This window comes from Pristiophorus japonicus, chromosome 19 (genome assembly GCF_044704955.1).
Source record: "Pristiophorus japonicus isolate sPriJap1 chromosome 19, sPriJap1.hap1, whole genome shotgun sequence".
NCBI classification, from domain to species: Eukaryota; Metazoa; Chordata; class Chondrichthyes; family Pristiophoridae; genus Pristiophorus; species Pristiophorus japonicus.
This window is the reverse complement of record NC_091995.1, coordinates 95,994,063-96,014,760: the sequence shown is the minus strand read 5'-3', so window position 1 is coordinate 96,014,760 and position 20,698 is coordinate 95,994,063. Positions and strand designations below refer to the sequence as shown.

The 20,698-nt window shown below is 45.9% G+C and overlaps 1 protein-coding gene across 4 annotated transcripts in view; it reads left to right on the top strand.

Moving 5' to 3' along the window:
* LOC139230074 (trinucleotide repeat-containing gene 6B protein-like) overlaps positions 1 to 20,698 on the top strand; it is a 173,362-nt gene that overhangs the window by 92,053 nt on the left and 60,611 nt on the right. For 3 of the 4 annotated variants that reach the window (XM_070861870.1, XM_070861868.1, XM_070861871.1), the window contains one exon: positions 17,308 to 17,407. In XM_070861870.1, the coding sequence (XP_070717971.1) occupies positions 17,308 to 17,407 (100 nt within the window). The remainder of the gene's footprint in view (positions 1 to 17,307; positions 17,408 to 20,698) is intronic. The other variant, XM_070861869.1, reaches the window with a different exon arrangement.

The following is a 20,698-nucleotide window of genomic DNA, read 5'->3' as shown; positions in this document are numbered from 1 at the left end:
CACTAAAGTAGAGAGGAAAATCTATGCTTTCCTTCTGCGTACTCAGTGACTGCACGGAGTGCTCCTAGCTCTGTTGTAACACACGCTGGACACACAACAGCGCAACTTGGCAGTGTCCTTGACCATTCAGAGTTATTTGCTGATGTGAGAGGCAGAACTCAAATAACAGAGATTGGCATCTAATCTATAATCTGAGAGTAGCAATGTGGCTGGGATCCTGTTGGGGAAAGGTGAACTTTTGATGGTGATGAAGTGGCAAATTATAGAAGGCCGTTAGGATAAAGAGCATTGAGCTAGTTACAGGCTTGCACTGGAGCCATTATTTGTTTAAAGAAATAATGACTGGGTGCCCGGATTTTCTTGGTGCTGACTGTCCATTTCTGGGGGTATAGGCTTACATAGAAACATAGAAAATAAATTACATCTGGTGCTGATTTTTATTGAGTAATTTCCCCAATCCGTGTTGTCACTCGGATTTGAATGCAGTGTAATTTTCATGCTATGTCCACTTGAACCGCTTAAAAGTACAATTATCGATTCTGCCCCTCGCAACTTGATGTGTCTGGAGAGAGCACCTTGAGTTGTATAGCGCTCGGTTGATGTACTGATGGTGGAAGTAATTTGAGATGATGGAATTTAGAGTATCACTGAAGAAATGTATTGATGAAATTAAAGCCTATTTGTGCAGGTATGTTTTTATTCTTTATCATGTTAACATCGCACTGAATTACTTTTTTATAATAACCTTGCTGAAAGAAAATGGGAATAGACTCTGTTTCCAGGCTTTTGCCTTAGCCATGCTATTGCTGGTTACTGAAAGATGCAAAAGGGAGGCTTATGGGTGTGTCGGATGATTTCTCTCTCCTCCCTCTCCCTGTGAGGCTTGGCTTACTTCCGCTGTCGCCCCGACCGAGGTGCAGATTTCTTGCTGTTCTGGTGCAGATGAGGAAGCTTGAGATAGAAGAGGGCTGCTTTTGTCCATAAAACAGCTTCCCAGCAAGAGCTGGGCGGGGGGAGAGAAACATTCACCATAGACAGTCCCTTGGAATCGAGGAAGACTTGCTTCCACTCTCAAAGTGAGTTCTCAGGTGACTGAACAGTCCAATACGGGAATTACAGTCTCTGTCACAGGTGGGACAGACGGTTGGAGGAAAGGGTGGATGGGGAGTCTGGTTTTTCCATGGCCTGCGCTTGGTTTCTGCATGATCTCAGCGAAGGGACTCGAGGTGCTCAGCGCCCTCCCGGATACTCTTCCTCCACTTAGGGCGGTCTTGGGCCAGGGACTCCCAGGTGTTGGTGGGGATGTTGCATTTTATCAAGGAGGTACTTTTCGGGTGTCCTTGAAACGTTTCCTCTGCCCACCTTGGGCTCGCTTGCCATGTAGGAGTTCTGAGTAGAGTGCTTGCTTTGGGCGTCTTGCCAGGCATGCGAACAATGTGGCCCGCCCAGCGGAACTGGTTGAGTGCGGTCAGTGCTTCGATACTGGGAATGTTGGCCTGGTCGAGGATGCTAATGGTGCGTCTGTCCTCCCAGGGGATTTGCAGAATCTTGAAGAGACATCGTTGGTGGTATTTCTCGAGCGATTTGAGGTGTCTACTGTATATGGTCCACATCTCTGCCATACAGGAGGGCGGGTATCACTACAGCTCTCTAGGCTATGAGCTGGGTGGCAGTTTTGAGGGCCTGATCTTCGAACACACTTTTCCTCAGGCGGCTGAAGGCTGCGCTGGCGCACTGGAGGCGGTGTTGAATCTCGTCGTCGATGTCGGCCCTTGTTGATAAGAGGCGCTCATGGTATGGAAGGTGGTCCACGTTGTCCAGGGCTGCGCTGCAGATCTTGATGACTGGGGGGCAGTACTGTGTGGCGGGGTCAGGTTGGTGGAGGACTTTTGTCTTACGGATGTTTAGTGCAAGGCCCATGCTTTCGTACGCCTCGATGAAGGTGTTGACTATGTCCTGGTGTTAGGGGTGGGGAGAGAGAGAAACAGTAAATCAGCATTGTCATAGGCTGCAGAAACTCTGGCTCATTTAGAATAACCGAAAATCCTCACTACAGCTCTGCAGATATCCCAACAGCCATATAAAGATTACTGACTAATGCTCAAACTCCCAATATAAATAGACTTAGAAACATAGAAACATAGAAAATAGGTGCAGGAGCAGGCCATTCAGCCCTTCTAGCCTGCACCGCCATTCAATGAGTTCATGGCTGAACATGAAACTTCAGTACCCCCTTCCTGCTTTCTCGCCATAACCCTTGATCCCCCGAGTAGTAAGGACTTCATCTAACTCCCTTTTGAATATATTTAGTGAATTGGCCTCAACTACTTTCTGTGGTAGAGAATTCCACAGGTTCACCACTCTCTGGGTGAAGAAGTTTCTCCTCATCTCGGTCCTAAATGGCTTACCCCTTATCCTCAGACTGTGACCCCTGGTTCTGGACTTCCCCAACATTAGGAACATTCTTTCTGCATCAAACCTGTCTAAACCCGTCAGAATTTTAAACGTTTCTATGAGGTCCCCTCTCATTCTTCTGAACTCCAGTGAATACAAGCCCAGTTGATCCAATCTTTCTTGATAGGTCAGTCCCGCCATCCCGGGAATCAGTCTGGTGAACCTTCGCTGCACTCCCTCAATAGCAAGAATGTCCTTCCTCAAGTTAGGAGACCAAAACTGTACACAATACTCCAGGTGTGGCCTCACCAAGGCCCTGTACAACTGTAGCAACACCTCCCTGCCCCTGTATTCAAATCCCCTCGCTATGAAGGCCAACATGCCATTTGCTTTCTTAACCGCCTGCTGTACCTGCATGCTAACCTTCAATGACTGATGTACCATGACACCCAGGTCTCGTTGCACCTTCCCTTTTCCTAATCTGTCACCATTCAGATAATAGTCTGTCTCTCTGTTTTTACCACCAAAGTGGATAACCTCACATTTATCCACATTATACTTCATCTGCCATGCATTTGCCCACTCACCTAACCTATCCAAGTCACTCTGCAGCCTAATAGCATCCTCCTCGCAGCTCACACTGCCACCCAACTTAGTATCATCCGCAAATTTGGAGATACTGCATTTAATCCCCTCGTCTAAATCATTAATGTACAATGTAAACAGCTGGGGCCCCAGCACAGAACCTTGCGGCACTCCACTAGTCACTGCCTGCCATTCTGAAAAGTACCCGTTTACTCCTACTCTTTGCTTCCTGTCTGACAACCAGTTCTCAATCCACGTCAGCACACTACCCCCAATCCCATGTGCTTTAACTTTGCACATTAATCTCTTGTGTGGGACCTTGTCGAAAGCCTTCTGAAAGTCCAAATATACCACATCAACTGGTTCTCCTTTGTCCACTTTACTGGAAACATCCTCAAAAAATTCCAGAAGATTTGTCAAGCATGATTTCCCTTTCACAAATCCATGCTGACTTGGACCTATCATGTCACCATTTTCCAGATGCACTGCTATGACATCCTTAATAATTGATTCCATCATTTTACCCACTACTGAGGTCAGGCTGACCGGTCTATAATTCCCTGCTTTCTCTCTCCCTCCTTTTTTAAAAAGTGGGGTTACATTGGCTACCCTCCACTCCATAGGAACTGATCCAGAGTCAATGGAATGTTGGAAAATGACTGTCAATGCATCCGCTATTTCCAAGGCCACCTCCTTAAGTACTTTGGGATGCAGTCCATCAGGCCCTGGGGATTTATCGGCCTTCAATCCCATCAATTTCCCCAACACAATTTCCCGACTAATAAAGATTTCCCTCAGTTCCCCCTCCTTACTAGACCCTCTGACCCCTTTTATATCCGGAAGGTTGTTTGTATCCTCCTTAGTGAATACCGAACCAAAGTACTTGTTCAATTGGTCTGCCATTTCTTTGTTCCCCGTTATGACTTCCCCTGATTCTGACTGCAGGGGACCTACGTTTGTCTTCACCAACCTTTTTCTCTTTACATACCTATAGAAACTTTTGCAATCCGCCTTAATGTTCCCTGCAAGCTTCTTCTCGTACTCCATTTTCCCTGCCCTAATCAAACCCTTTGTCCTCCTCTGCTGAGTTCTAAATTTCTCCCAGTCCCCAGGTTCGCTGCTATTTCTGGCCAATTTGTATGCCACTTCCTTGGCTTTAATACTATCCCTGATTTCCCTAGATAGCCACGGTTGAGCCACCTTCCCTTTTTTATTTTTACGCCAGACAGGAATGTACAATTGTTGTAATTCATCCATGCGGTCTCTAAATGTCTGCCATTGCCCATCCACAGTCAACCCCCTAAGTATCATTCGCCAATCTATCCTAGCCAATTCACGCCTCATACCTTCAAAGTTACCCTTCTTTAAGTTCTGGACCATGGTCTCTGAAATTACTGTTTCATTCTCCATCCTAATGCAGAATTCCACCATATTATGGTCACTCTTCCCCAAGGGGCCTCGCACAATGAGATTACTAATTAATCCTCTCTCATTACACAACACCCAGTCTAAGATGGCCTCCCCCCTAGTTGGTTCCTCAACATATTGGTCTAGAAAACCATCCCTTATGCACTCCAGGAAATCCTCCTCCACCGTATTGCTTCCAGTTTGGCTAGCCCAATCTATGTGCATATTAAAGTCACCCATTATAACTGCTACACCTTTATTGCATGCACCCCTAATTTCCTGTTTGATGCCCTCCCCAACATCCCTATTACTGTTTGGAGGTCTGTACACAACTCCTATTAACGTTTTTTGCCCTTTGGTGTTCTGCAGCTCTACCCATATAGATTCCACATCATCCAAGCTAATGTCTTTCCTAACTATTGCATTAATCTCCTCTTTAACCAGCAATGCTACCCCACCTCCTTTTCCTTTTATTCTATCCTTCCTGAATGTTGAATACCCCTGAATGTTGAGTTCCCAGCCCTGATCATCCTGGAGCCACGTCTCCGTAATCCCAATCACATCATATTTGTTAACATCTATTTGCACAATTAATTCATCCACCTTATTGCGGATACTCCTTGCATTAAGACACAAAGCCTTCAGGCTTGTTTTATTAACACCCTTTGTCCTTTTAGAATTTTGCTGTACAGTGGCCCTTTTTGTTCTTTGCCTTGGGTTTCTCTGCCCTCCACTTTTCCTCATCTCCTTTCTGTCTTTTGCTTTTGTCTCCTTTTTGTTTCCCTCTGTCTCCCTGCATTGGTTCCCATCCCCCTGCCATATTAGTTTAAATCCTCCCCAACAGCACTAGCAAACACTCCCCCTAGGACATTGGTTCCGGTCCTGCCCAGGTGCAGACCGTCCGGTTTGTACTGGTCCCACCTCCCCCAGAACCGGTCCCAATGCCCCAGGAATTTGAATCCCTCCCTGCTGCACCACTGCTCAAGCCACGTATTCATCTGCGCTATCCTGCGATTCCTACTCTGACTATCACGTGGCACTGGTAGCAATCCCGAGATTACTACTTTTGAGGTCCTACTTTTTAATTTAGCTCCTAGCTCCTTAAATTCGTTTCGTAGGACCTCATCCCTTTTTTTACCTATGTCGTTGGTACCAATGTGCACCACGACAACTGGCTGTTCTCCCTCCCATTTCAGAATGTCCTGCACCCGCTCCGAGACATCCTTGACCCTTGCACCAGGGAGGCAACATACCATCCTGGAGTCTCGGTTGCGGCCGCAGAAACGCCTATATATTCCCCTTACAATTGAATCCCCTATCACTATCGCTCTTCCACTCTTTTTCTTGCCCTCCTGTGCAGCAGAGCCAGCCACGGTGCCATGAACTTGGCTGCTGCTACCCTCCCCTGATGAGTCAGTCCCCTCAACAGTACCCAAAGCGGTGTATCTGTTTTGCAGGGGGATGACCACAGGGGACCCCTGCACTACCTTCCTTGCACTACTCTTCCTGCTGGTCTTCCATTCCCTATCTGGCTGTGGACCCTTTCCCTGCGGTAAGACCAACTCACTACACGTGATACTCACGTCATTCTCAGCATCGTGGATGCTCCAGAGTAAATCCATCCTCAGCTCCAATTCCGCAACGCGGACCGTCAGGAGCCGGAGGTGGACACACTTCCCACACACGTAGTCGTCAGGGACACCGGAAGTGTCCCTGAGTTCCCACATGGTACAGGAGGAGCATAACACCCGACCGAGCTCTCCTGCCATGTCTTAACCCTTAGATACACTTAAACTGGTAATAACAATGTTAAAAGTTACTGACCAATATAAGAAGAAAAAGAAAAACTACTCACCAATCACCAGCCAATCACTTACCCCCTAGGCTGTGACGTCACCTTTGTATCTTTGCCTTCTCCCTGTAGCTGCACCGGCACGCCTCTCGCCGACCCCGGACTCGCGCTGCTCCGAGCTCCCGCCTCCTCGACTGACTGCTCGAACTGCCCGACTCCCGCTGGCCTTTATAGGCCTCTCGCCGACCCCGGACTCGCGCTGCTCCGAGCTCCCGCCTCCTCGACTGACTGCTCGAACTGCTCGACTCCCGCTGGCCTTTATAGGCCTCTCGCCGACCCCGGACTCGCGCTGCTCCGAGCTCCCGCCTCCTCGACTGACTTGAATTTGTATGGTGCCGTTCGTGGCTTTGGGCCGTCCAAAAGTGCTGTACAGCCAAATGGCCGCTTCAGGCCGTATGGAGAGTTTCCGACACTCTCGCTTACCATTATTTAGTTTAACATTCAGTTGTCTATTTCTTCTGACTCATCGGAAGCGCTTAATGTTTGCGTGTATTACAGACATTGCTGTTTTTACAAACCTGTTATTTCCTTTGTTCATTGATTTTCTATCTTTCTCTTTCCCCCCCCCCCCCCCCCCTGGGGTATGACTCCACGGCCACCCTCTGATACCTAGTCGAAGAAGCCACCTTTGGCATCGGCAGCCTGTTCCATTGTCTGGTGCATCACAGCTAAACCTGATCCTGTTCTCGCAAATACCCACACTTCCAACAGGGCCCACTTGGTAGCAGTCGGGAGAGGGAGCCTCGGCATATTTTTCCATTGCCTAACCCAGCAAGACAGTGGCTGATTGTGCATCTACAGGTGCCCTCGTTGAGACCAGCTAATGCAGCACAGACTGGGAATCTAACCTGGGCATTCCTAGTCTATATGCCTCTGCTATTTGCTGAGCCATCACAGCAGGCCCGTGCAAGATAGCATGCAATTTTACTTGCCAAAGTTTACAAATAGTATAGAAACAAGATAGAGGAGAACTTCCAGAGGTTGGGTTGCTGGGACCATTATTAGCTGGGTGGGGCATTTGTCTGTGGTTGGAGTCAATGTTAGTTCAGTGTTATCATGAGGTTTATTGGACAGTGAACATAAGAAATAGGAGCAGGCCATTTGGCCCCTTGAGCCTGCTCCGCCATTTCATAAGATCATGGCTGATCTGATCATGGACTCCGCTCCACTTCCCACACCGCTTCCCATAATCCTTTATTCCCTTATCGCTCAAAAATCTGTCTATCGCCGCCTTAAATATATTCAATGACCTAGCCTCCACAGCTCTCTGGGGCAGAGAATTCCATAGATTTACATCCTGAGAGAAGAAATTCTTCCTCCTCTCAGTTTTAAATGGGCGTCCCCTTTTTCGTAGACTTATGTCCTATAGTTTTAGTTTCCTCTATGAGTGGAAATATCCTCTCTGCATCCACCTTGTCGAGCCTCCTCATTCGTTATCTTATGTTTCAATAAGATCACCTCTCATTCTTCTAAACTCGAATGTGTATAGGCTCAACCTGTCTTCATAAGTCAACCCCCTCATCTCTGGAACAGCCTCCAATGCAAGTATATCCTTCCCTAAATACGGAGACCAAAACTGTACGCAGTACTCCAGATGTGGCCTCTCCAATACCCTGTACAGTTGTAGCAGGACTTCTCTGCTTTTATACTCTATCCCACTTGCAATAAAGGCTAACATTCCATTTGCCTTCCTGATTACTTGCTGTACCTGCATACTAATTTTTCCTGTTTCATGCACAAGGTCCCTCTGTACTGCAGCACTTTGCAATTTTTCTCCATTTAAATTATAATTTGCTTTTCTATTATTTCTGCCAAAGTGGATGACCTCACACTTTCCCACGTTATACTCCATCTGCCACATTTTTGCCCACTCACTTAGCCCTGTATCCCTGATCACTATGACGTATTTTTATAGCCCCTTATCACACTTCTCAAATGGCCCTGTAATATTCTAATTCTTCATCTCTGATTACTTCTAATAACTGTGATGAACTTCAGACTGCCAGTACTTTACCCCAGTGTTGGCTTAAAATGCTCTCTAGACACACAATAAACTTATACAGGCAGAATCTATTGTTTTTTGTACATTTTAAGTGAACATAGTGTGGAATTTTCATATGTCCACAATTACTTTCAACTGAAATCGGAGTGACAACACTGGCTGTTTTTTATTGCCCTGAGGCAAAATGCTCCATTGTCATTAGAGCTTCCTCAGCTGATTGCCAGACATTTGTTCTCCAGAATGGCAGACATAAGAATCAAAGCCAGGCCGAGAGTTTAATCCTACAGCTGATATGTTGTAAAACGTATGTTCTTGCTACTGTCTTATTAGATGGCCTGCTAAAAACAGCATGCTTCAATGTTTAAACCTCTTAAATGATTGGAGACACAATGCTCAGTATTATGATTTGCTTCTCAGTTTTGTAAAAGTCCCAATATATTAGCTGCCTCTCTGTGAGTAGTTAACTTTCCGCTACTCTTTTTTTGATTTGATCAGGCTATGTATGAGCTGCCCTAACTGCTCTGTCAAAGGATGTTAAACTGCCTTTATTCCTTCAGATGTTGACTGACCTGATGTGTTTGTTCAACATTTTATGTTTTTATTCCCAGCAGAACCGCTTGCATTAGATATAACACGTAGAAAAATGTCCCAAGAGGTGTATGCAAAACATTTGCTGAGCGAAAGAGAGAGATTAGGAGGGGTGATCAAAGAGTGGTACTCTGAGGGTGTCCAAGTAGGAGAGGGAGGCGGAGGGGTTTAGGAGGGATTCCAGGGTATGACATAAGTATTTGACGGCACAGGCGCTAAAAGTGGGCAAAGGGAGGGGGTGCACAAGTGGCCGAGGAAAGGAAAGGAAAGTTTGCTGGGGGAGTTAGGACTGGAGGAGGTTACAAAGATGGTGAGGAGCCACGAAGCAATTGAAACGCGCATGCTCAGAATGCTTGTGTTCAATTCTAGTTGGCTCTGTAGCTTTTCTTGTAGCTTATTATTCACTTTTAGTTTGAAGCCTATAACATTTTTCCAACATTTTCTATTTGTAAACAAAAGCTTATATAGGCAGATGAACTCTGATTGTCTTCATTCTTCACTTCACCTCACATATCAATGGAATGCATCGGTTGTCGCTTAGTTGCTGCTATAGGCATAAAAATTGCTTTTTGCAATTTTAAGAATAACTATCTTGCTATCTATTTTCCTCTGCCTTCCACATTGTTCCAGTTTCTGGGCAAGAGACACCCCATGCCGAGGTCTCTCCTATTACAAGACATTGCAAGTCCAGCCGTGGATCCCACTTGCCAATTCCCCCTTGGTCTACGTGGGGCGGTACAGCGTTTTCCTAGATAAACACATTGTGCGCACAAATGCCTGCCATGTCACTCCACGACCTGCCACACTGGAGCCCAGGAGAAGACAAATCGGCGTGCTTTCCAGCGTTACTTTGAGGCGATGCCAGCGCAGCGCAGATCTAGGCACTGCTCGAAACACCGTGTAAATGGCTTCCCAGCAGCAAGCTGATGCCAAACACACGTTTGATGCAGACGGGTCTTAAACTGCCTGATTGATTCAAAGCAGCCTCCTCTTCTGCCAGCCCATTAACTTTGATTACCTCCCAAGTTGCAAAGTGCATTTTTTTTTAAATGGAAAGTACTTGCTGTCGTTTTTTTCCTGGACGAGACCATCTGTTCACAAGTGTGTGCAGATGAGAGGCGAATTATGTCAGGGAAGCCCATCTCGCTTGGGCTAAAGCAAGTGGAAATACTCTTGGATATCTCGATTCCTCATATTGCATCCTGCCACATATCGTGTTATCAGAAACCCGCTTAACCCTTTTTAACTCATTTCCTGAATTTCTATGAATGTGCAGTGACCTGCATATAGCCCAATGTCAAGTGAATTGAAACTAGCAAACTGTAATGTTCTATTTTCGGACAGTAATTTCACAATGAAATCTGTAATTGTACAAATATTTCAGTATAACTACACAGTTCTTCCAAATTGCTTAATTATAGTAGGTCTTTCCAGCAGTTGTACCATACTTAATGGGAAAGGTTTCAACCAGTGTAAAGCTGAATCATAAAGACCAGCGAAGAACCCGGTGCTATTCCGAGACTGCTTTGAGTTAGCTGATCTTCAGTGTGAAAGCAGTTGGGTGGGATGTTCAAGTTGGCTTTGACAACCCGGGAATGTGGGTTTCTGCTCTCATCCAGAGACACTCGTACACTAGCTCAACAATGCAAGCTTGAATATTCGTCATCTACCTGTCTAATATTTCTACCTAGGCTTATTTGGCTGTGTCGATCATGGCTCTGAGTCAGTAGATTGCAGGTTCAAGGCCTACTCCAGGGACTTGAGCAGAAAAATCTAGGCTGACACTCCAATGCAGCACTGAGGGAGCGCTGCACTGTTGGGAGGGGCAGCACTGAGGGAGCGCTGCACTGTTGGGAGGGGCAGCACTGAGGGAGCGCTGCACTGTTGGGAGGGGCAGCACTGAGGGAGCGCTGCACTGTTGGGAGGGGCAGCACTGAGGGAGCGCTGCACTGTTGGGAGGGGCAGCACTGAGGGAGCGCTGCACTGTTGGGAGGGGCAGCACTGAGGGAGCGCTGCACTGTTGGGAGGGGCAGCACTGAGGGAGCGCTGCACTGTTGGGAGGGGCAGCACTGAGGGAGCGCTGCACTGTTGGGAGGGGCAGCACTGAGGGAGCGCTGCACTGTTGGGAGGGGCAGCACTGAGGGAGCGCTGCACTGTTGGGAGGGGCAGCACTGAGGGAGCGCTGCACTGTTGGGAGGGGCAGCACTGAGGGAGCGCAGCACTGTTGGGAGGTGACGTCTTTCAATGAGACATTGAACCGAGGCCCTGTCTGCCGTCTTGGCTGGAAGTAAAAGATCCCATGGCGCAATTTTGAAGAAGAACAAGGGAGTTATCCCCTGTGTCCTGACTAATATTTTATCCTTAAGTCAATGTCACTAAAACAAATTATCTGGTCATTATGACCTTACAGTTTGTGGGAGCTTGCTGTGCACACCTTGTTTCCTATATTACAGCAGTGACCACACTTATAAAAGTACTTCATTGGCTGTAAAGCGCTTTACAACGTCCGGTGGTCGCGAAAGGCGCTGTAGAAATGCAAATCTTTTTATTTGGTGTACTACAGGATCTCCCGCGGCTTGCTCACAGGTGGTCTGGGATTTGAAGCATGTCTGTGATGTTTCGTTGCTGAGCGGGAGCTGGCTTTAAACGGCCTGTCCCTATAATCTTACTGATGGGTGTTTTTCCTAGTCCAAGTGGGCACCGTATGATGGACTGCCTGGCTTGTCAGCAAGGAACGGGTGCTTGGTGCTGGGAATCTGAGCAAGGAGGGGATTTGATTTTGTGTGCTGTAACTCCTTTGCTGTTGGTTGGCGGAAGATAGCAGCACAAGTTTAGACATTTGCTGCCCGAGCCTACAGCATTTCACTCGTGAAAGTCAGCCATCTGTATCACACTGTAGAGCAGCGGGGAAATCTGTCTGCCTCACGTTCTCGCGCATTCTCTAACGGTGATCTGTGTAGATAGTGGTTGCAATCTCCTTCAGGCAGGGGTTTATGAAGATAGCAGCTTTTGAAATACAATAGGATTTAAAAACACTCCACGCCAGGCCTCTGTCAAAAATATGGATTGTCCAGTCGCATTTCCTCTCACTATTCATCTAGAAGTCCTGCATTTTTCTCCCTCTTCCTGTTGTCAGTTTCATAATTTCCACATTTGCTGTCTAAATATAGATACATTCCTCCTCAAACTTACTCTTTTACTTTGGATTGAGTCGAGAATCTGCATTAAACTCCAGCCTACTTATGAGGTAAGCCGCCACGTTAAGGACTAATCTGAACACTGAGGAATATTCTTCAGAGTACATCTCTGGGAGCATTGATTCCAGGCACGTGTTTTGAATGAACACTTCAGGATATTGTCATCAGAGATACTTATCCTTGAGTATTCCTATAACATTAACGCTACCAAATGGAGGCACAGCAAGAAACTAAAAGCATATGGTATGTTGGCCTTTATTACACGAGGATTTGAGTATAAAAGACGTCTTACTGCAACTATATTGGGCCCTGGTGAGACCACACCTGGAGTACTGTGTACAGTTTTGGTCTCCTTACCTAAGGAAGGATATACTTGCCATAGAGGGAGTGCAGCAAAGGTTCACTAGACTGATTCCTGGGATGGGAGAGATTGAGTAGATTAGGCCTACATTCTCGAGAGTTTAGAAGAATGAGAGATGATCCCATTGAAACATACAATTCTTACAGGGCTTGACACAGTGGATGCAGGGAGGATGTTTCCCCCGGGCTGGGGAGACTAGAACCAGGGGTCACAGTCTCCGGATAAGAGTCGGCCATTTAGGACTGAGATGAGGAGAAATTTCTTCACTCGGAGGGTGGTGAATCTTTAGAATTCTCTGCCCCAGAGGGCTGTGGATGCTCAGTCGTTGAGTATATTCAAGACAGAGATCGATAGATTTTTGGATATTAAGGTAATCGAGGGATATGGGGATAGTGCAGGAAAGTGGAGTTGAGGCAGATCATCAGCCATGATATTGAATGGCGGAGCAGGCTCAAGGGGCCGAATGGCTGATTCCTGCTCCTAATTCTTATGTTCTAAAATTAATAACGTGCATTTTTTTTTATCTGTGAGCCTAGATGGGGAGTGTTAATGGTCTGTTCGATCATGGAGTACATCAATCCAGTGCGCATGCACAAACCTCTCCAGCAGGAGTGCCACAGAATATAAAGAGCAAGATCTCTGGCTCTTTTCCCCCCCTCCCTAATCCAGCAATACTGAAGTCAGTATCATCATAGGCAGTCCCTCGGAATCGAGGAAGACTTGCTTCCACTCTTAACATGAGTTCTTAGGTGGCTGTACAGTCCAACACGTGAACCACAGTCCCTGTCACAGGTGGGACAAATAGTTGTTGAGAGAAGGGGTGGGTGGTACTGGTTTGCCGCATGCTCTTTCCGATGCGCTTGATCTCTGCATGCTCTCAGTGATGAGACTTGAGGAGCTCAGCGCCCTCCCAGATGCACTTCTTCCACTTAGGGCGGTCTTTGGCCGGGGACTCCCAGGTGTCAGTGGGGATGTTGCACTTTATCATGGAGGCTTTGAGGGTGAAGCCAGTGTAGCGACCCCATCACTGCCCTGGCCGAGACCAGCTGTCTCAATGCAGGCTACAGGCTGCTTCAACCCCAGCCCCACCATCCTCCTCGGTTCTCCCTACTCCCATTACATTCACGAGCAAGTTATTATTTAAATGCAGAAAGATTGCAAAGTGCCGCAGGACCTGGGGGTACTTGTGCATGAAACACAAAAGGATAGTATGCAGGTACAGCAAGTGATCAGGAAGGCCAATGGTATCTTGGCCTTTATTGCAAAGGGGATGGAGTATAAAAGCAGGGAAGTCTTGCTACAGCTATACAGGGTATTGGTGAGGCCACACCTGGAATACTGCGTGCAGTTTTGGTTTCCATATTTACGAAAGGATATACTTGCGTTGGAGGCAGTTCAGAGAAGGTTCACTCGGTTGATTCCGGAGATGAGGGGGTTGACTTATGAGGAAAGGTTGAGTAGGTTGGGCCTCTACTCATTGGAATTCAGAAGAATGAGGTGTGATCTTATCGAAATTATAAGATTATGAGGGGGCTTGACAAGGTGGATGCAGAGAGGATGTTTCCACTGATGGGAGAGACTGGAACTAGAGAGCATGATCTTAGAATAAGGAGCCGCCCATTTAAAACTGAGATGGAGAAATTTCCTCAGAGGGTTGTAAATCTGTGGAATTCACTGCCTCAGAGAGCTGTGGAAGCTGGGACATTGAATAAATTTAAGACCGAAATAGACAGTTTCTTAAACGATAAGGGGTTATGGGGAGCGGGCAGGGAATTGGAGCTGAGGCCATGATCTTATTGATTGGCGGAGCAGGCTCGAGGAGTCGTATGGCCTACTCCTGTTCCTATTTCTTATATTATGTTAAGAACTTTTAAGATGGTGAGGAATTTCAAATGCAAATGAGGTTGAGTAACTGGACAGAATGCTGGGTTTGCTGTTGTGGATGATTAAGTTCATGTTTCTCAAATTGGTGCCTTTTGAATGTTGCAAATATGCCACTATCTGTAATCTTTTGTCATTGCACAAAACATTCATTGAAACCTGGCCGACTCGGTAAGATTCATTGTAACAGCGATGGTGTGAAATAGAGTGCTCTTTTACATTTACATGCTGTGATGTCTGTCTCGTGTGCAAACGCTTCACTGAAGTGCTAAAGCTGCATCTTTCAGGTTTTATTTGCAACCAACTTGCAAAGCAGATCCATGTAAGCCATTCTTACTGCACGTTACCAGATGGGCACACTTCGTCGTAAAGTCCCTGTATTTATTCGGCACTCACTGGAATGGACTTTGAGGAAATAACATTTTTTGACCATTTTTGCCTTCCACAAATTGAGGGTCATCACTGCTGAAGAATCAGAACACTTTCCCTCTTTGGGAACCCGTTGCCTGCGTCTCAGATCAGATTTAATACAGAGTAAAGATCCCTCTACTCTGCGCCAACAATTTGCATTAACCACAACTTCACAACACACCCTGGCATGCTACTGTGACATTTAAATTTTGCACACCATACAGCCATGTGGCTTCTTAGTGAGATTGCCAATTAGTCCTGAATTATAGGCTGGTATCTGCTGCGGAGATGACACTTGCCCTGCAACTGACTTCAATTCGTTGCCCTCACGGCCACCAAAGACCACAGACTGTCTTTCTGTCGGTCTTAGCTGGATTTGAACACTGTGTCCGGAGGTGAAAGGCTGATAACCCGTTATACATCATTCTGAAACTTTGGGTACATCGTGCACAAAATGTCCATTTAGTTTGTCCCCAGAAGTGCTTGATTCAGCTTCTGTGGATGTTGCATTAGAAACAAAGTTTTTCGTGTATGTGTGTGTGTTATGTGAATTGGTGGCTGCTTAACAGCCTGGGATTGTTACAACTGCCCCCCAGCACAACCTCCATATACAAAATGGTGGAGAAACTCCAAAAACTCACTTCATAGATCCTGTGACTACACTGACAGTTAAAATTCATTTGGGAAATACAGTGGTAAATGTTGACACAAAAGCAGGACCAAAAATTGTGACAATGGGATGTAATGTTTGTGCAACGTGTGTGAGTAATAGTGGTGGCTGTATCTTGGATCTGTACCTTTTTGGAACGTAATTGGGGGAAATGTTTTGTGTAATTGGTGAATTATAAAAGAAAAAATTAACTGGTGGGTAGAGGAAAAACGGAGACTTCACCATTGAGGACGAGGGAAAATGCCCAGTTCGATTAAATAATCATTGATCACAACAAACACGCGAAATGTCATGTTAAGCATGTTGAGATTTCTGCTCCTGATCTCCATTGAGTGACACTGCTGTAAGAGAGTGTGTTTGGCTATTGGGTGAGGTTAGGAGTGAGCTGCTCGCCCTGCCCTTGCAGTTTAAAAGCTAATTACTGTTTAGGGTTGCTCAGTGCAGAGTGGGCATTCTGGGTCGGGTACCAGAGCACCTCCAACGCCTGCAGGAATTGTGGCCTGGTGTGAGTTACTGTCTCAGGGAGGGAATAAATATGTTTTTTTTTTAAAACTGAGTAAATTGAATAATCTGCAGATTATCTTGCCATGAGTGATTTATATGCACTTCACTTATCTATAGAGCGTATTACAAAAAGCCTGACTAAGAATGCAGTTTTACAATCTACTGAACAGTTTATAAAATAGATGATGTTCCACCCTTTGAGCCAAAAGTAATTCTAGCCATCCAAGACAGCAACAATTTAGAATGTGGAGCGAGCCAAAATCTGTTGACAATCTGGGACACAAAATGGATAGTATTGTACATACTGGAAGGTCCCACAGACTGTTCTATTTGGGATTCATCCCGTTTTGAAAATACTGTGCTTGTGGTTTACTGAGCTGGTTTATGGAGACACGATTTTAAATAAAAACAGAAAATTCTGGAAAATGCAACTTGTGGAAAGAGGGAAGACGACCTGTTAGCAATCCGAGTAGACGCCTTTGTTAGAATATAAAGGGAAGGAAAGTCGGGAGTACTTTACGCTCAAAAACAAAAACAAAGTTAATCTAAAAAGATCACGCTCAAACCATCTTCCCCCATAAACAAAAGTTACAACAAATGTCAAAACTGGCTCTCATTTTTCTCCCCTCCTATTCCTCCGCTCGAGTGCCTGTTTTGGTTCAGTCAGTAGCGGCCTCATCCCTGACTCAGAAGGTTGTCGATTTAAGCTCCGCAGAACTTGAGCCTGATTCTCCATTGCAATACCAAAGGAGTGCTGTATCGTTTCATTTGACAGCGAGAAGAGCAGCATTGAATCCTGGTGCTTGCAATATCCCCACAGCCCAGAGGCACATGGAGCAGCAATGGCCCCCAAGCTATCTTGCGAGTGGCACTGCATGAGAAATTCCAAGCAAGCTGTTGAAGTAGTGTCTTAGTAGTATGAAATCAGCTGCAGTTTAGTGATCCTTTGCCTTTGCACAATCTGACTTGGCACTAATACTTATGTGGGCTGAGCCCCTTCTTGGCTCATTCTGTTCCCCATTTCACCCTTGTAAAATAATGTTTACTCTTTGTACGGAACTGTGAAGAAATTGGCCACTGACTTAATCAAGAGGACTATTAAACTTAATTGCCGCTGCTTCCAGACTTGTAACTAATAATGAATTCTCCTGACCGTAAGTATGTGACGGAGCAGGCTCGAGGGGCTGACCGTGAGTATGTGACGGAGCAGGCTCGAGGGGCTAGATGGCCTACACCTGTTCCTAATTCTTATGTTCTTAAAACTTCAAAGTAACTGGAAATGCTGGATGCACACAGCTGGTTGCTCAGGATCTGCAGGGAGAAAAGCCAGGTTAACATTTCACTTTCCAGGTGTTGACAGTCCTGCTTTGTATTTCTCGCCTTTTCTGTTGCCTAGGGTTTTGATCCCTATTTTTAATAAAGTGACCGCCCTCCTTTTCATGCATTCCTTTACAGAGAGAAGGAAGAAGAAAAGGAAGAACAGTTAATGGAAGAAAAGAAAAGGAAAAAAGAGGACAAGAAGAAGAAAGACGCCACTCAGAAGGTGAGACAAAAGGTCTGGTCCTTTCACCGATGAATACCTAAATATAGTTTGTGAACAAATCCCTTGTCTGTCAATAGATGGTGCTGCTTTGCATTGCTATTTCTGTATTTTTTGAACTCGATTATCCTTTGATTATAAAGGACTTTGCCAAAATACTGAACCACTTGTCCAGGTGGATGAAATTTAGCAGCATGCAATTAGGAATACAGGACCGGAAAAGACTCTGCAATCCATCTCACCAGTCCCATAAACGAATAGCTCTCCGCCTACTCCCTCAAATAGCTCCCTTGAATTTTCTACACTGTCAATCTCCCGCGACCTCCCAGAACTGTCCATGCCTCACATTTGCCACCCTTCGCATAAAGCAATTAAATCTCAACTGTCTGCTCTTCTAAGCTAGAATCCACGACCACTGTTTCTGGAGTTTGTGGCAATCGTTTACATATTATTGGGGTCCATTCTATTTGTGCCCTTGAGAATCTTCATTTCCCATTAGGCTTCTCTCCAGTGTAAATAATCTCCTGGTTTTTAGTCTCTTAACTCGAATACCTTAAGCTCAGTATCTGTTTGATTGTCCTTTGCTCGACTTCCTCCACTGCCTGGATAGCCTAGCTGTAATACGGCAACCGAAATTGTTTACGGAGTGGCTGTACAACGCCATCTACGCACACATTCTTACCTCTTAGCATTTCTGCTATGTCCCTCTGGCTGTAAATCCTGAAACCCGGTTAGCTTTCCTTAATGTCCTTGCACGCTGCACTGATGACTAACCGCTAATGCCCTTCTATCACCCTGTATTGAGGCCTGTCGCATAGAGCCATTTACCGTGCATCTGTTTGTATTAAGTACAATTTGCCATTCCTCAGGTTGGGAAACATAGAAACATAGAAAATAGGTGCAGGAGTAGGCCATTCAGCCCTTCCAGCCTGCACCGCCATTCAATGAGTTCATGGCTGAACATGAAACTTCAGTACCCCCTTCCTGCTTTCACGCCATACCCCTTGATCCCCCGAGTAGTAAGGACTTCATCTAACTCCCTTTTGAATATATTTAGTGAATTGGCCTCAACTACTTTCTGTGGCAGAGAATTCCACAGGTTCACCACTCTCTGGGTGAAGAAGTTTCTCCTCATCTCGGTCCTAAATGGCTTACCCCTTATCCCTAGACTGTGACCCCTGGTTCTGGACTTCCCCAACATTGGGAACATTCTTCCTGCATCCAACCTGTCCAAACCCGTCAGAATTTTAAACGTTTCTATGAGGTCCCCTCTCACTCTTCTGAACTCCAGTGAATACAAGCCCAGTTGATCCAGTCTTTCTTGATGGGTCAGTCCCACCATCCCGGGAATCAGTCTGGTGAATCCTCGCTGCACTCCCTCAATAGCAAGAATGTCCTTCCTCAAGTTAGGAGACCAAAACTGTACACAATACTCCAGGTGTGGCCTCACCAAGGCCCTGTACAACTGTAGCAACACCTCCCTGCCCCTGTACTCAAATCCCCTCGCTATGAAGGCCAACATGCCATTTGCTTTCTTAACCGCCTGCTGTACCTGCATGCCAACCTTCAATGACTGATGTACCATGACACCCAGGTCTCGTTGCACCTTCCCTTTTCCTAATCTGTCACCATTCAGAAAATAGTCTGTCTCTCTGTTTTTACCACCAAAGTGGATAACCTCACATTTATCCACAATATACTTCATCTGCCACGCATTTGCCCACTCACCTAACCTATCCAAGTCACTCTGCAGCCTCATAGCATCCTCCTCGCAGCTCACACTGCCACCCAACTTAGTGTCATCTGCAAATTTGGAGATACTACATTTAATCCCCTCGTCTAAATCATTAATGTACAATGTAAACAACTGGGGCCCCAGCACAGAACCCTGCGGTACCCCACTAGTCACTGCCTGCCATTCCAAAAAGTACCCATTTACTCCTACTCTTTGCTTCCTGTCTGACAACCAGTTCTCAATCCACGTCAGCACACTAACCCCAATCCCATGTGCTTTAACTTTGCACATTAATCTCCTGTGTGGGACCTTGTCGAAAGCCTTCTGAAAGTCCAAATATACCACATCAACTGGTACTCCTTTGTCCACTTTATTGGAAACATCCTCAAAAAAATTCCAGAAGATTTGTCAAGCATGATCTCCCTTTCACAAATCCATGCTGACTTGGACCTATCATGTCACCATTTTCCAAATGCGCTGCTATGACATCCTTAATAATTGATTCCATCATTTTACCCACTACTGAGGTCAGGCTGACCGGTCTATAATTCCCTGCTTTCTCTCTCCCTCCTTTTTTAAAAAGTGGGGTTACATTGGCTACCCTCCACTCCATAGGAACTGATCCAGAGTCAATGGAATGTTGGAAAATGACTGTCAATGCATCCGCTATTTCCAAGGCCACCTCCTTAAGTACTCTGGGATGCAGTCCATCAGGCCCTGGGGATTTATCGGCCTTCAATCCCATCAATTTCCCCAACACAATTTCCCGACTAATAAAGATTTCCCTCAGTTCCTCCTCCTTACTAGACCCTCTGACCACTTTTATATCCGGAAGGTTGTTTGTGTCCTCCTTAGTGAATACCGAACCAAAGTAGTTGTTCAATTGGTCTGCCATTTCTTTGTTCCCCGTTATGACTTCCCCTGATTCTGACTGCAGGGGACCTACGTTTGTCTTTACTAACCTTTTTCTCTTTACATACCTATAGAAACTTTTGCAATCCGCCTTAATGTTCCCTGCAAGCTTCTTCTCGTACTCCATTTTCCCTGCCCTAATCAAACCCTTTGTCCTCCTCTGCTGAGTTCTAAATTTCTCCCAGTCCCCAGGTTCGCTGCTATTTCTGGCCAATTTGTATGCCATTTCCTTGGCTTTAATACTATCCCTGATTTCCCTAGATAGCCACGGTTGAGCCACCTTCCCTTTTTTATTTTTACGCCAGACAGGAATGTACAATTGTTGTAATTCATCCATGCGGTCTCTAAATGTCTGCCATTGCCCATCCACAGTCAACCCCTTAAGTATCATTAGCCAATCTATCTTAGCCAATTCATGCCTCATATCTTCAAAGTTACCCTTCTTTAAGTTCTGGACCATGGTCTCTGAATTAACTGTTTCATTCTCCATCCTAATGCAGAATTCCACCATATTATGGTCACTCTTCCCCAAGGGGCCTCGCACAATGAGATTGCTAATTAATCCTCTCTCATTACACAACTCCCAGTCTAAGATGGCCTCCCCCCTAGTTGGTTCCTCGACATATTGGTCTAGAAAACCATCCCTTATGCACTCCAGG